The 15,939-nt window shown below is 39.9% G+C and overlaps 1 protein-coding gene across 4 annotated transcripts; it reads right to left on the bottom strand.

Annotated features, from left to right (window-relative positions):
* Positions 1-3,923: 3,923 nt before the first annotated feature.
* Positions 3,924-14,187, bottom strand: LOC123747103 (uncharacterized). Of its 4 annotated transcripts, none has more exons than XM_069317315.1 (7): positions 13,746-14,185; positions 12,132-12,227; positions 11,685-11,807; positions 9,539-9,586; positions 9,157-9,224; positions 8,624-8,827; positions 4,635-6,635 (listed from the first exon to the last, which is right to left on the bottom strand). In XM_069317315.1, exons 1-7 carry the CDS (start codon positions 14,092-14,094, stop codon positions 6,534-6,536), a joined length of 990 nt encoding a protein of 329 aa, XP_069173416.1. In that variant the 5' UTR covers positions 14,095-14,185; the 3' UTR covers positions 4,635-6,533. The 4 variants fall into 4 exon arrangements, with proteins under 4 accessions (XP_045585092.1, XP_069173416.1, XP_069173415.1 ...); XM_069317314.1 differs by having other exon boundaries at positions 6,397-6,635; positions 8,612-8,827; positions 13,746-14,187; XM_045729136.2 differs by lacking the exon at positions 12,132-12,227 and having other exon boundaries at positions 3,924-6,635; positions 13,746-14,181.
* Positions 14,188-15,939: the final 1,752 nt, after the last annotated feature.

The raw sequence follows: 15,939 nt of genomic DNA, 5'->3' as shown, positions 1-15,939 counted from the left end.
CTCGCCTAGTTATACTGTATTTGCAGGGAGATGAGGTACGACTCTTGGGTCCCACCTTTTAACCCTTAATCAATTGATGTATAGGCTCCTAAGCCTATTGGGCTCTGTCATATAATAATAATAATAGATCACATTAATATGATTTCTCTGTATAAGGATGATAGTAATAATAATAACAATAATAATAATACATTGTGATGGGGACAGACAGCCAGTGTATATATACATGTTAGGCTTATATGAAGGTTCCAAGGGTCAAATTACTAACCCTCTCCAGGATGCAATCCCACAAGCTAACAAGTGGTGAACAGGCACATTAGATGACCGGAAATGTGCCCAACCATTTCTGTCCTGCCTGGAATTCAAACCCGGAATTCCCGATTGCAAGTCGAGAACAAACCCGACTGTACTACCTGAACTACATTTAAAGCTGTGAATGAAGTCTCTCTCCACTACTTCATAGTGAATTCCAACTGTTTGTTATCCTGTTGCTGAAAATACTCTTTTTTTTAATATCTGTTTGACTTGAACACTTAGTTCTATTCTGTATCTCCTTGTTTGTGAGCTGCCATGTTAAATAGTCTATCTTTGTTTGCCCTGTCTATTCCCCCAAGTATTTTGCATGTGGTGACCTTATCTACCTTACTTCTCTCGTCTGGTTATATGAAGTTTGACTTCTTTAGTCTTTCCTCATAACTTATACTTCTCTGCTCAGGGACTAGTCTAGTGGCATACCTCTGAACTTTTTTCAGCTTACAGTAGTTTTGTGTTTAATGACACAAGGATTTCACGCTGGTGTGTGTACAGTATATATACATAGGTATTTTTGTATATTTATATACCTGTATATATTTGTATATGTACTGTATATGTAATGAATTATTATATATGTATGAATGTAAACTAAACCCATATATTAAATATCAAATTTGACAACATCTCCGTCGTTCTTGAATTGACCAAAATGTCATCATATTTTATCTCTTCATTAAAGTGTAGGTTTAGTGTTATTTGTTTCAGACAGGATACTGTGATTTATATTTTAAGCATACCATATATTTATTCCTGTTATTGTTACAGGAAGCCTTTACTTAAGCTTATCGAGGTCTTCCTAGATCAACTACGACATTTCCTAGGCTGCTACCCCACAACAGATGCCTAACTCCCAATATGTATATATGAATATATATCACTAAAAACTCTATTTGACCTGGCCAGGATTTCAACTCATGACGTCTAGGATCACCCCTAAACGTACACAGTACCGTGACCACTGCACCAATGGTCGTCTATAAGGATTGGTCAGTTCTGATGTTTATTAACTAAACTGCACAACTGATCAACCCCCAACGACAATTATGGATCCATTTGGGTACAGTTTTTCATCAAGTTCTGGCACATGCATGGGCCGCACTGAGTTTATAAATGTGAGAAAGGATGCATGAACGCTCAAGCCATAGATCACTAAGAACTCTATTTGACCTGGCCAGGATTCGAACTCATGACATCAAGGATCCCCCCTAAATGTACACAGTACCATGACCACCACATCATTGATTGTCTATAAAGATTGGTCAGTCCTAGTGCTTATTAACTAAGCTCCATGACTGATCAACCCCCAATGACACTTATAGATCCTTTTGGATACAGTTTTTCCATCAAATTCTGGCACATGCACGAGCCACACTTTCCATACCTGTGGCGCGGACTGCCATGGGTCATGGTGATCCAGGACGTCATGGGTTCAAATCCTGGCTGGGTCAAATAAGACTTCTTAATCATCTCTGGCTTGCACATTCATGCAGCCTTTCTCACATGAATATATAAATATATGTACTTTATATTATATTTTTACTTTCATTTAAAATTTTACCAAATCAACATAACAAGTATTTAAAATTATATAAACTTCATCTAAAATATTGTATTGATTAGAATTAAAATACAGTAATCTATATTAGACTATAAACCAATAACACAAGAGAGAATAATTTACCCACCCAAGTCGAGTCTAGTACCTTACTGATACACTATCTCTCTTTATCAGCCTGTGCCCACCACTTCTCTCTACCAGCAAACTTCACACTGGACTTGACCCAACATTTCACAACCTTCTGACAAATACTTGACAAATTCCTATGTTGCTGCTTTTTTTTGGCTTGGTGTCATTCAGCCTCACATGATAACATTACAATGGCTGACATTACCAACACTACTTGCAACATTACCTGGCTGAGCAACACATGTGTGTGTGTGTAAAAACAAGAAACAAAAACAGTTGATCGACTGACAGTTGCGAGGCGGGTCGAAAGAGCCAGAGCTCAACCCCCGCAAGCACAACTAGGTGAATACAACTAGGTGAAAACAACTAGGAGAATACATGCAACCTGTCTTCTTACTACACTTGCTACATTTCTTTTTTTTCCCTAATCAAAACCACTGTCAAATTTGCAGTGGTTTAGGGACAATAACACCACAATATTGATACATCCTATAAATAATGAACACTGGATCTAGTAGGTTAGGTGAATTAGCTACATTTTGATACTTTTAGGTTAAACCACTGCATTTGTATGGAGCGGAAATCAAGAGAACGGGCTGACATATGAGAGATATGCCAGAGGCTGCCTTAAGCACAGATCACAACAATAATACTATCGCCCACCACTGAATACTTTCGTCTTTAATTTACTTACTTACCATAATAACAAATTGCCTACGAACAATGCAATTGCAGTACTCTAACATGACTGCTGTATGGTTACGAGAAATCTACTTTTATTCTACATTCTGTACTAATATTTAAAGACTTACTTTTCTGGTTCTTTGAAAGAAAATGTTGACCCAAAAAGTGTCCATTGTACATTACAGTTTACAACTAGCTTCACATGCACAAACATTGCTTCTACTGTACAAGTCTTGTGGTCCAGCTGAGCATACTTTAAGAACAAATCCCCCATATTCAAATTTGCAGTGCTGTAATATGGCCAGATGTGGGTATTAAGCTTTATGAAATTCTGTATACATTTATATTGCACATATATATCACTTATAGCAGCTCATTAATTACTGCAAAATATTTTTATGTGATGTACCAAAATTCAACCTTTTATTAACAAAAAAAAAAAAAAAGGTACCATAATATACCTATCTACACCAAGTGGGTACACATGAAAGTTTCAGAGAAAGGGGAATACTGTAGAGTACACATGTTCATACATGCATACACAACCACACACACATGTATGCATGCATCTCATACACAATTTTTGTCTTTAATAGTAGCACCAGTAATAGATCTCTACTTAACGCATCCTACTGCGTAATGTCTATTCTCTACACCAAACAGTATTTTTACTCTGGCAATCAGCATCACCCTACAAGTGATGTGTAACAATGGTTCTCTCTGTTGACGTCTAACGTCATGTAATGGCAAGACTAAAATGAGCATATCGTGTCAACTCTCCATCAACTGTCTTATGAAAAACATTTTTGTATTCTAATACCGTATTTACTAAGCAGCAGAATGCAAGTCAGGGAACAACGGTTAAAAATAGCAATAAAGTCCAGAAAGATATAAAATAAAAAGAGCTTCAAAAAGCATTAATTTATCTCCGTTAGACTTTTGCCATACCCTGTAATGAAGAGACCATTCCAATTTGCTGCAACAAATATTGTGTGAATAATTACAAGTTCTATACCTGTATTATTAACTTGATTTTCATAATACCGATCAAAATTGACTGTTCAAATGGCTGGACAGCTTGCTAGCCAACATTCTTATGAGTAGAATAACTTATTTCTAAAGGAGGCAAGCACAAGATCTAAGCTCTGATGATGCTCCCATTTGATGACACAAGTTCCTTGCTATTTTATTCAGTTTCTAACTATGCAGCAAGTCATCATCACATTTTAAAAACAGCTGACAGCATCTATTTATTTAGGTTACATTATTGCTCTACACTCAACAACAGGTTGATACAATCTATTAATATGCAACTGTTTCATAGCAATGCACATATAAACACCCTCTGAGTCTTTTATTTGAACTGGACTTGAGTTTTACATATATATATATATATACTCACATACTGAATTAATATAATATACACTGGCTCTTGTGCAAGACAATGTATATGTTCCCAGCTGTTGCTGCACTCAACACTTATGGACATAAAGCATGTAATCCCCACAGCTCAACAAATCCTGAAATCTAGTCTAATCTTAGGTTCTGAATGCACATGCACTCGAACATTGCTAGCAAGAATAAACACACATTTCCTCGAGACAGTCATTGAGTGTGAAACAATTCCAAGAGTATATTACAGGAGCAGCTGCTTTTTTGTACTGTGAAGGTATTGCTTCATTCACTATGGACCTACAGTCATCAGCCAAAATACATATACAGTATACAGTGGAACCTCTGCCCACTTTACAAAATTGTCAATTTACAAGCTCAATTTCTTAAAAAAAATCTGACTCGGTTTACGAGCTTTGCCTTGCTTGGCGAGTTTGTTGGTACACGTATGAGTCGACCGAGCGCACGGTTCCTGGTGGCAAGGGCGAGGCCCACTTCAGTTTACCAATCTTTAGTAGTGATAATCAACTTAAATTAATTGTAAAGAATTTAATTGTTTTCTGTTTTTTTGGTTTCTGAACATAAAAGTAATTATTATATATCATGCCATGGGTTCCAAGAAAGTCAGTGGTAAGGTTCAACCTAAGAAAACAAATGCGAGGATGACAATAGAGGAAAAACGAGAGATCATTCACAGTAAGACAATGTCATATCTCACTACAGACAAGTGTTAAAACATAGGGAAAAACAAGTGTCTATAGACATAGTCTTAGTAAGACAAGCAAGCAGTGAGCCACAACCAGGTCCTAGTGGTATGCCTGCAAAACATAAGAGAGAGAGAAAGTACCCCAGAAATGTCATCACTGCCTGATGTTATAATGGAAAGGGACTTCCAAACATTAACACCTCTCCTCCTCCTCCCCTGCTCACCGTCTTCCATACGCCAACAAGAGTCATCAATAAAGCCAAGATAAAACTTGTACATAGTGTAGTACAAAATATTTGTAGTATTATGTATTGAAATGTATTTTTAAGTTAATATTTTTGGAAGTGTGGAACAGATTAATTCGATTTACATTATTTATGGGAAAATTTGTTTCAGTTTACAAATTTTTGGTTTACGAACTGTCTCTGGAAACAGATTAAATTTGTAAACAGAGGTACCACTGTACTGTAATGCCAATGCTTTCTGAGGTCACATTATGTGAGATCTCTTCCTGCAACCAGACGTCACCATCGGCAGTATCATACCAGGTATCCTTGCCATTATTAATTCTAAAAAAATCCACATTTTCCAGAGTGGTTAGCATAACACACAGTGTTGTATTGATTTAAGCGCACACACACAGTCCATACATCAACTCTTCAGTTAAAATCAAATCTTTGTTTCAAACTCATGGAATCTTACATCATAAGATGTAAAATTCATCTTACATCTTATGTAAGATGAATAAGATCATCTTAGGTAAGATGTAAGAGATGGTGGTCATCTTTTGTCGCCTTCTGAAGTAAACAGAATGACACTCTACTCATAAACCCTTTTTCTAGGGAGGCAACAATTCAACTATTACTGTATCAGAGACTGAACAAATGTGTTTACATCATAAAGTCATGTTTGTTTTATACATACCAGTATTTCACTAAGAATCGTTAAACAAAACTGTCTGGTAGCCTTGCACCTCTTCATCCTTAGTTTAGACACTTTGAAAAAGCTGTCTCCATAAATCATCTCCTGATGAATAGCATCGTTTCACAGACCAAAAGTTTACATGTTTACCTTGCTGGCAGAGAATGCACACTGCAGCATTAAGTGGAGTTAAATCTCTGAGGGGAGAAAACCATGAACTACTGAGGATGCATATTAACAGTCTGATCTGCATCAGAGATTCCCCTGAAATATAATACAAAACTAAAGTGCCAGTATGTATGTTATCTCACAGCTTTCATTAATGTAACTGTGCCTTCTGGCACACCTCCAAATGTAGTTGAGCTAAGGGGATTAAACCCTGCCATCTATAACATTTACATCAAGCCCTGAGAACATTTCTTCCATTTTACCAACCTTTATCATCACAAGAAAAGCCTTCACAATCTGGAATAAGATCTAAGTACCACCACCTGCTTCATATTCTATGAATTGAATAGCCATCAACATAAAGCCCATTGCTTCAACTCCAGGATTCTGCTTTCACCCCATTGGCAGAAGTCATTGCAGAGGACACATCAGAAACCCTTTCATAGGGTTTACCCCTCACCCACACGCACAATACACTCTTAAAATGGAAGTTAAAATCTCATACTTTTGCCACAGGAGCCCAAGCAGTGTGATCATTAGAACTGTACCTTAGAAAATACCAACAAACTCTACAATAAATATACATTAAAAGAGTAGCTGATGTAATTCAATAGTCTTATTGACAAAATAGCAATGATTTATGCAGATGCCATCTAAAATTCAATGTTCCACAACAGCTTTCTTATCTTCATCATGCCCTGGCAAAAACATCAGCGGGAACATTCCAAGAAGGCAGCCTACAACCACACCAATACCTCGACCCTGTAAACCATATGCAAATTTTACACTAGATATTTTGCTCAATAGATAATGTCATAAATCAATCACTGAAGAGCAATCATTAAAAAAAAAAAACAGCGTTGAATGTAATGAAACGCCATTTTCTGGGTGAGCCCCAGAGGTTCCCGTGAGCTATCTGACTGAAATTAGTTTACTTGTATATTAGTCTGGGGATTTAGTCAACGAGTTCTGCTTACCGGGGAGCTTGAGCCAGAATCTAGCCCCCCCTCAGATCGGCACAGGAAGCAATGGCCTAAGGAACCCCCCCCCCTCCCTTGTATTAGGGAGTATTCCATCATGTCTGCCATCGACTGGGGTTAGGTACCCAGAATGATAGGCATCCCAAAACAAACCCCACTTGGTAGGAAATTGCAAACCCAAGACTGAACAGAGAAACAGAACTCCCAAAAGAAAACAAGGAAACAAACAAACGTCATCAACCACCTCCGTGCAGCTCTTCTCCCCCATCCTCTTAATGGGCGGGGGAGGGGGGAGCTCCGGACCCCCACACCAGCTGCTCACTCTTCAATTCAGAGACTGAGCATCAAAAAATGAAACCGTTGACCAGATGGAGGGAGGGTGCCAGGGAGCCTTCGGGGCTCACCCAGAGGCTCCAAGGTAAAAATAGAAATTTTCCCGGAAATGCAGAAAATGGCATTTCATTACATTCAACTCTGGTTTTCTGTTGGAAGCCCCGGGGGAACGGCCACACCACGTGCCTCAAATCGAAGACAAGACAACTGGCTGCAACCGGTGGCCCAAGGCCACACAAGAATTCTGCTAGAATTTACCTACAGTACTTAAAATTATCAGTTAGATTAAGAACCTGCCCGAAACGCTGCACGTACTAGTGGCTTTACAAGATTGTAAGTAATATGCTATGTATTCTCACAAACCCAATGTACCTTCTTGTATATAAATAAATAAATAAATAAATAAATAAATAAATAAATAAAAGAACGACTTGGCCCCGGAACATTAAAAAAATAATGGCTGGCCAGGACCCAGTTCGACCTCCAAAACCCCCGGTGCCCAAATGTCAGACCAGAACATTTCCCCAAACACGGTAGCCAAAGCAGCATACTTACGAACATTATGGGCACGAGGGTAGACCGCAGGCTGGTTAGACTTAACCCTGTGGACAACCAGAGAGACCCCCCGAGCCCTGGAACAGGGAATGAGGGAAATTAACCCAAAGTGCATCCACGGCCACAGAAGCCGAGGCGCACAGGTAAGGGTTCTCCCCTCCCCCCTCCCACTCCCAGGGAGGAGAGGGTTGCTCGAACAAGCGGTACGGCAGCAAGGTGTGACGTTTGCTTGTTTCCTTGGGATTTGGGGGAGTTCTGCATCTCTGTTCGGTTTTCGGCTGCAGTTTTTGTACCAAGTGGGGTCTGTTTTGTCATGCCTACCTTTCTGGGTGCCTAATCCCAGTCGATGGCAGATTAGGAAAACCCCAACCACAGGGAAATTTTCCAGGGGCCATTGCTCCATGTGCCTCTCTGAGAGGGCCAAGTTCTGGCTCATGGTCCCTGGTAGGCTGAAATCCAGACTGATATATTAAACTAATGCCCTAGTCTAATATATCGCATATTAGCCCAATATTTCCTGGGAGCCGAAGGGGCTCCCCTCAGAATATATAAAATGGAAAAGCTTTTAAACAATTAGATATATATAAAATGGAAAGCATTTAAATAGATAGGGAATTTGTAATCCAATATGGCATACAAATTTCACAAACCAATAGAGTGTCTGTCTTTTAAACAATGCATCCACAGCATGACATAACTAAACCATGACTACATAAAATTTTAGGTAATGTCTTTTTTCTTAATTTGCACACAAAAATATTCCAAATACATGCAAAGACAGACGTGTTACAAATTTATGACTCGGAGAACAAAAGTACGTTAAAAACTGAAAGATTTGAAATACTGTACATTAAAGCATAAGCATATTACATTTAAACTCACAGCATTAGCAGACCATCTTGCGGACCATCTATCCAGCTGTTCTTGGCAAAGATCAGGGGCTCGAATACCGATCTTGACGGCGATGTTCTCAACGTACCAGGCAGAGCCTATGCCAGCAAGGTCACTGATGGTATTGCCAAGTGCTGCAGCTCCCATTGTACTTATGCCAAGTGCAGTCCCAATTGTCACATCAATATAATCACCCTAAAATTAGCCATAAATTTGCAAAGAAACCATTAGTATAAAACCTAAGTTATATATGAATTTTAGCCATATACATTGGTCTACTAGAGTTACTAGATTTACAACTAAATGAGACTAAACAGACCTGCATGATAAACTGTAGTTTAATTTCATTTATTCTTAGTTAATGATGAGTGATATTAGAGGAATCAAGATTTCTAAGCTGTTTAAATCCATGAAAAACTATTAGCCTTAGGTAAAGTTTGGGCCATTCAGGAGAGAACTATTATATCCTTATTTAAAATACTCAAAACACATTTTTTAATTCAGCCATATTACAAAATACTTACAGCAACTATCATGATGAAGTTGTCGAGAAATCCAAAACCAATAAATGGTAGCGCATTATGAATAGCCACTGTAAATAGAAATGACTGTTAGTCCAGAGTTTCCACAGGCCTACAGCTCCCCTACCACAACATGAACCCCCCAGGCCTACAGCTCCTCTACCACAACATGAACCCCCAGGCCTACAGCTCCTCTACCACAACATGAACCCCCAGGCCTACAGCTCCTCTACCACAACATGAACCCCCAGGCCTACAGCTCCCCTACCACAACATGAACCCCCAGGCCTACAGCTCCTCTACCACAACTAAAGTATATTGAGAAAACTCTACCCTGTATGCTTAAACCGATGTATAATATATTCACAACCAGAGGAATGCTTACACTGTCTCAGCTCAGCACCAGTTGGGGGTTTGGGTTTGGATTTCTCAGCTGTGGAAGAAATGAATAATTAAGCAAATACAGCCAATACTAATGTAATAACATCAACTCACTCATCATGCAAAAAGTAAACGAAAGTGACGGAGTTTCAGTCCACCCCGGATGATTACCAAGTCATACCAAGGAAGTCTCGGTATAAGGCATCAAGGGAAGATAACGTGAAAAAAGGAAAGGTTAGAAACACAGCATAAGAACTAAAGGGCACTGTTTGGGTTGGGTTACTAATTTTCAGCCATGTTACAGTGATTTAGTCTCTGCAGTACTAATGTGTATACACATGTATTCTCTGCAGTACTAATGTGTATACACATGTATTCTCTGCAGTACTAATGTGTATACACATGTATTCTCTGCAGTACTAATGTGTATACACATGTATTCTCTGCAGTACTAGTGTATACACACGTATTCTCTGCAGTACTAATGTGTACACACACGTATTCTCTGTTACTGACGAGCCAGATGCAGAAGTGTGAAATGTGAGGCAACAAGTTAGGTTTCCGGGTCTTCCGACCATATTGCGATGGTGGTGTTACTGCCACCTAGATGGTAGTTGGAATAACAAGCAGTTGCCCAGTTGGTAATTAGCACTAAGATACTTGATGATGTCTGGTTTCAATTTTTATTTGGAGAAAGTTTGTTAAAACTATTGTTTGTTCTTTTGTGTGAGTGTATTGTTATCTCACTGGGGGATGGAAATTTGGTTTCCCCCTACAGCTTCTGAAATCTCCCTTTCCCGGCTCCATTACTAGACTATGTGAAATATTACTGTGGTGAGCGAACAGGTCATTAAAGACTGGTAGGTAGAATGTGCCTCTGTGGACCCATATTGCCTACTTGTTCAAGAGAGCAACAGAGACAGCTTTTGCTAAGAAAAATATGAGACTGAAGAATATCCAGTCTTAACAAATTTGTCAGGTAAAACAAATTCACTTGCCAACAGTTCCAATTATATTTAACATTGTGTTATATTAAATGAAGCTGCAACTGTTCTTAAGTGATCACTATACAAGAAAATTCCTAGAGGGAATGGGCACTACCAATATTTTGCACAACAGTATCAGGAATGTAAAGAAAATATATTTTGCTATGATGGGAAACCAGCATTGAATGTAATGAAACACATCTTTCTAGTCGGTCCTTGGTCGCTCTTTCGTGCTTGCTGCCTGGCAAGCTCCACCCAGTTCAATCCACCCAGGCGCTTGCGAGACATCCTTAAACTTACCAGGGACTAGAAACCAAAACAATGGTCCCCAGCTCTAAGAGGCCCAATTAGCAAATGACCCCACAGAACAAAATTACAGTTCACAATGGTTAACACTCATCTGGAAAACTAGGACACAAAGAGTCCTGGGACAGAAAGAGGAGCATAACAGCAAGCGTCATAGATGCAAGCACCAGGCACTGTGACTAAGGTGTCAAGGCTGGTGGAATGAGGGGAAATGTGCGCAGGTGGAACGAATGAGTACTGCTTCATGACCTTGTGGTTCGTGAATTTTGGGGTGGTCCCATTTTCTTTGCCTTGTTTAGTTTACCTTACTGTTTGTATAGTTTGGTCTGCTCACCTTTCTTCTGGCCTCTTCTTGATTAGGATGATCTAAGGTTGCTGGTTGCTGGCCTGGTTGATCAGTCCAGCAACCAGGAGGCCTGGTCGACGACCGGGCCGTGGGGACGCTAAGGCCTGGAAGCACCTCAAGGTAACCTCAAGGTAAGGTTCTTGCTTCTTGTGGCTCTTCGAAGGGGGACCAGATTTAGCCTCTGGTAGGCCTATATGACTTGCAAGGGTAGGTAGTGTGGATTGAATTAGATGGAGCTTTTCAACTAGAAAGCACCAAGGAACTACTAATAGGAGGCCTCTTAAGAAAACAAATCAAAACTAAAACTGATAATTAAAACTATTTCATAAGCATTTCATTTATTTGCAATTAATGTATGAACTAGGCAAAATAATTCAGTACAGTATAATAAATTAGATTTTGAAAATAAAATGTACTGTATCTGAAAACTATACATTACAGTTCATAATGTGAAATTAAACATTCTTGAGCAAATAATTGTTAGGAAATGTTCAAGTCTAATAAACACTGACCAACTTTCCTCCGAAGCCAATCTGCCGGTATCTCACAATATGTCCCTGTAGGATCTGGCCCAAGGGCGTGTAATGATGCAGGGCGACCAAAACGTGATCTCCATCTCCAAGATGCAAGCTTCTCTGTAACAAATAATTATAACAACATTAGCCAACAAAATTAAAGAACTAGTAATAAGATCAGTTTTAAAAGAAAATGACAAAGCAGTACAGATAAACATGGTCAAAACTAAAGAAGGAACAAAAAGAGTAAATTAATAATATGAATATACACACAAATTGTCTCATCATTTCTTCACTTTGTCCTCATTACATCTTTAAGTACTGTACTGTATAATTACATTGGCTTAACACTTTCTCCTGATAATGTCTTTAAACATTTCAAATTTTATTTTTAGTCTTTTGACAGATACAGGATCCCCCAAGTTTAGGGTGACAGACACCTACGAAGTGTAATGCTATGAGTAACACGATGGCAGGAGACTGGAGCAGAAAAGGGTATATCATTGGTCTCCAGAAGAGAAAATGAACTCTCAAGATCACCTGGAAAACACAACAAACCAACAACAAATGTCATGCTACATTGCATATAATAATTAGATCTTAATGCTCACTGGTGTTCATGCTATATGGCACTTAACTTTGAAGTGTCAGAGACTGGATATTCGATGTGGTCAGAAGTTGGCCTCCAAACATGCCTGGAAGCCAACCTTTAACCACCCGATGATTCAGCCCATCCTCCTGTTTTGTTAGTACTTATAGGAAGGATAAGGGCCATATTACATATACCAACATAAAATGCAATTAGAAAGTAGAAATTGGTACTATTGATTTTAGACAAACCAGAAAATGATTTTCTACTTATGTTGCACAAACTAAACTAACCTAACCAAACCTTCCAAAGCCTAATACACGCTCTCTTTTGCCTAATATAGTGCCTATGTGTGCTATACTAGGCCTAGAAATATTTTAGCTTTTAGCTTCATTGTTTTCAGACCCTATAAAGTGAATACAAAATTCTACTCATTGCTTAGTACATCAACATTTGTACTATGATGCACATAGTTACAAAAAGTAATATCTAATCAGAAGGATGGGTCTGATGATTATTGGTCTGCAATGAGCCTAATAGGCTCTGTATATTTAATTACTAAACTTATTTTTATTTTGTTTATTTATATACACAAGAGTTCTTACATTTTTGTAAACCCACTAGAACGAATAGCATTTTGGCCAGGTCCTTAATCTAATTTTCCCTAGAATATAACCCGTTAAATATTTTAACAACCAGGTACACATTAATTGCTGCGTGAACAGAGGGTACAGTTAAGGATTGGCATCCAGTCAATCCTCCCCGGCCAGGATTGACTGGGTGCCAATCCAGTCACCCAGGATACAAACCCAGGCTAGTAGTACAGTGGATATTCTTCCCAGGTTGATGATTGATGAAGATTAAGCCATCCAAGAGGTGGCACGGGCATGAATAACCCATAAGAATTCTTCCCAGATTTCGACCCTATATAATTGGCCTTGTAAAGTTTAAGGAGAGGTGACATAGCATGGTAGTCACTGCAATCATAATCCATTATTATATCACCCATTACTGGAGACATGTCATCTCTCAAGAATAGCACACTTACTGTCCATATTCTGGTGGTGGCTGCCTAGAATGAGCCAATGGGCTCTGTGCTGTTTCATTTATTGTGTGGTAATAATAACAGTATTCTCACAATGTTCAATAATAATTCACCAGGTTGGTTTGGGCAAAATAAATGAGTAACAATGCTGATACAAATAATTTCCTTGCAATGAATTATACAGGAATATATAATTAGCTTTAAACCCGGAAAATAGTGGTCATGAAATAATCACGTTGTGAAGCAGGGCAGCCTGATCCCATTTCAGATTTATTTATTTATTTATTTATATATATACACAAGAAGGTACATTGGGATTGTGAGGATACATAGCATAGTAATTATATTCTTGTAAAGCCACTAGTACGCACAGCGTTTCGGGCAGGTCCTTAATCTGAGAAACTTATAAGTAGGTAACACATACCTTCTGCTTTCTTCTTAACCTCGACAGCTTGGACCTGATGGATCTGAGTCATGAGTGCCGCCCTCTGGTCGACACTCAGCGACGCCACCAGCCGTCTCATGTCGTCCTCCGTCATCTCAGATGTCGCTGCCCCTATCCCGACGACTCCATCCACCGTCGACACCGGTCCCGTCACCCTCTCTCCATCGCCCTCCTGCTTCGCCTTCCCACCAGCTTCCTCGCCTCTCACCACCGACGTGCCCAGTGCCCGCGTGTGCCTGGAGTGTCCCGGGGCACCACGGGCCAGCTTCGGGCACGCATGTGTCCACAGGAGGCGAGGAAGGGCAGCTGGAGGCCTTCCCGTCAACATTGTAAACAAACCAGCAGCCGACGCAGCTGCCCAGAGACCTTCCTTCTCATCCGCCCAGCCGCTCTTCCCTTCCCCCACCCTGCGCGCTCTTCCTTCCCATCTCCCGCAGTACCTTGACCTGACAACAACTGACATTTATTTATTTATTTATTTATTTATATATATACAAGAAGGTACATTGGGTTAGAGAGAATACATAGCATAGTATTTACAATCTTGTAAAGCTACTAGTACGCGCAGCGTTTCGGGCAGGTCCATAATCTAAGAAACTTAAAAGTAGGATAAAAATGATAACAGTTACATAGCATGAAAAAAAATAAAAGATGAGAGAAAAATTGTAGGTATAATAAAGCACATAGGTAGCTCAGAATGATTTAAATTTATATATGCAAGAAGTTACATTGGGTTTATGAGAGTACATAGCATGATGTGTTTACATTCTTGTAAAGCCACTAGTACGCACAGCGTTTCGGGCAGCCAATTAAAAAAACTATAAATTATGTGAGAATTCTTTAAAGAATTTGAATCATTGATTAATGAAGATTAAGCCACCCAAAAGGTGGCACGGGCATGAATAGCCCGTAAGTGGTGGCCCTCTTGAGCCATTACCAGTATCATTAGCTGATACTGGAGATCTGTGGAGATGCGACTGCACCCTACGAAGAGGTCGTGACCTCTGGTGAGGTGGATTGATTGATTAAGATTAAGCCACCTAAAAGGTGGCACGGGCAAGAATAACCCGTAAGTGGTGGCCCTTTTGAGCCATTACCAGTATCATTAGCTGATACTGGAGATCTGTGGAGGTGCGACTTCACCCTGCGTGACGGGAGATGTCTCCCCCGTCGGTGAGGTGGACGCTGGCAAGCCCTTTTATATCGGACATGACGTCAGAGATGGCGCGAATTCTGTAGGTAACTATCGGCCGGCAAGAGAATGGTCGCTAGCGAGTGGCGTCTGGTCCCCTCGCCGAAACAGCAGGCCTGTGTCTCGGATACTGGAGGGTGGAGAGGGTGGTGCTTGTCTAGACACCAATACGTTTGAGCATGTATTGTTGCTGTCGAAGCATGCAGATACGTTGGTGAATAGGCGGTAAAGTGAACATGCGGTGAAGGAACAGGCAGGCCCTCTACTAGGCAGGGGATTACTGTAACAATGTCAATAAGCTCAAGCTCTTAAGGGGCCAAGTGAAGATGTAGTCCAGGATTATGATCTCCCTCTGGCTTGAAGTCAGTGTTAAATTACTCATTCCATGTAAACTTGATCTAAAGTAAGAAATATCCTTTCCTAAATGTACCAACATATGCTCCCAAATTGAGTGTAAATTGTGTATTTGAACCAGTTTAATTTTTCAAGCCATTTTGTTAACCTTTTGTAGGATACATTTCTGTATGGCAATACCTATTATGTGTCAGCCTTCAAATTGTAGACGGTTAGTGCTTTCACCAATTACCGGTGAAAGCAGCCAACCGGTCTGTCAACTCCGCTTGGCAGACCACTTGATGAAGAGCTAGCTACCAGGATCCCAGACGCTGCCTTAATCGACTTAGATACGACATGGTGTAATATCTAGACCTTTAGTCTTAACTACACAGTCACCACATGTCCCACTGTCTACATGTTGATAAGATTGATTATCCAGCCGAGAGTTCGACCCATACAGTTTCATCTGTTTCTGACCCTCAGAGCAAAAGTTGCCTCATGTTCTTGATGCAGGTGTTGACATTCACAGAATCTATAAGTCCACTCGCAAGTGCATTTAGCAGTTATTGTTCTGCTTCTGTTTGGCCAAGCAAGAGAATCCTGGACGAATGGGTTATCCTGTTTGTTGTCTCCCCTAGCTCCCGG

This window comes from Procambarus clarkii, chromosome 87, assembly GCF_040958095.1.
Source record: "Procambarus clarkii isolate CNS0578487 chromosome 87, FALCON_Pclarkii_2.0, whole genome shotgun sequence".
In the NCBI taxonomy this organism is placed as follows: Eukaryota; Metazoa; Arthropoda; class Malacostraca; order Decapoda; family Cambaridae; genus Procambarus; species Procambarus clarkii.
Note: the sequence above shows the minus strand (reverse complement) of the source record. Positions and strands in the feature narration are given on the sequence as shown.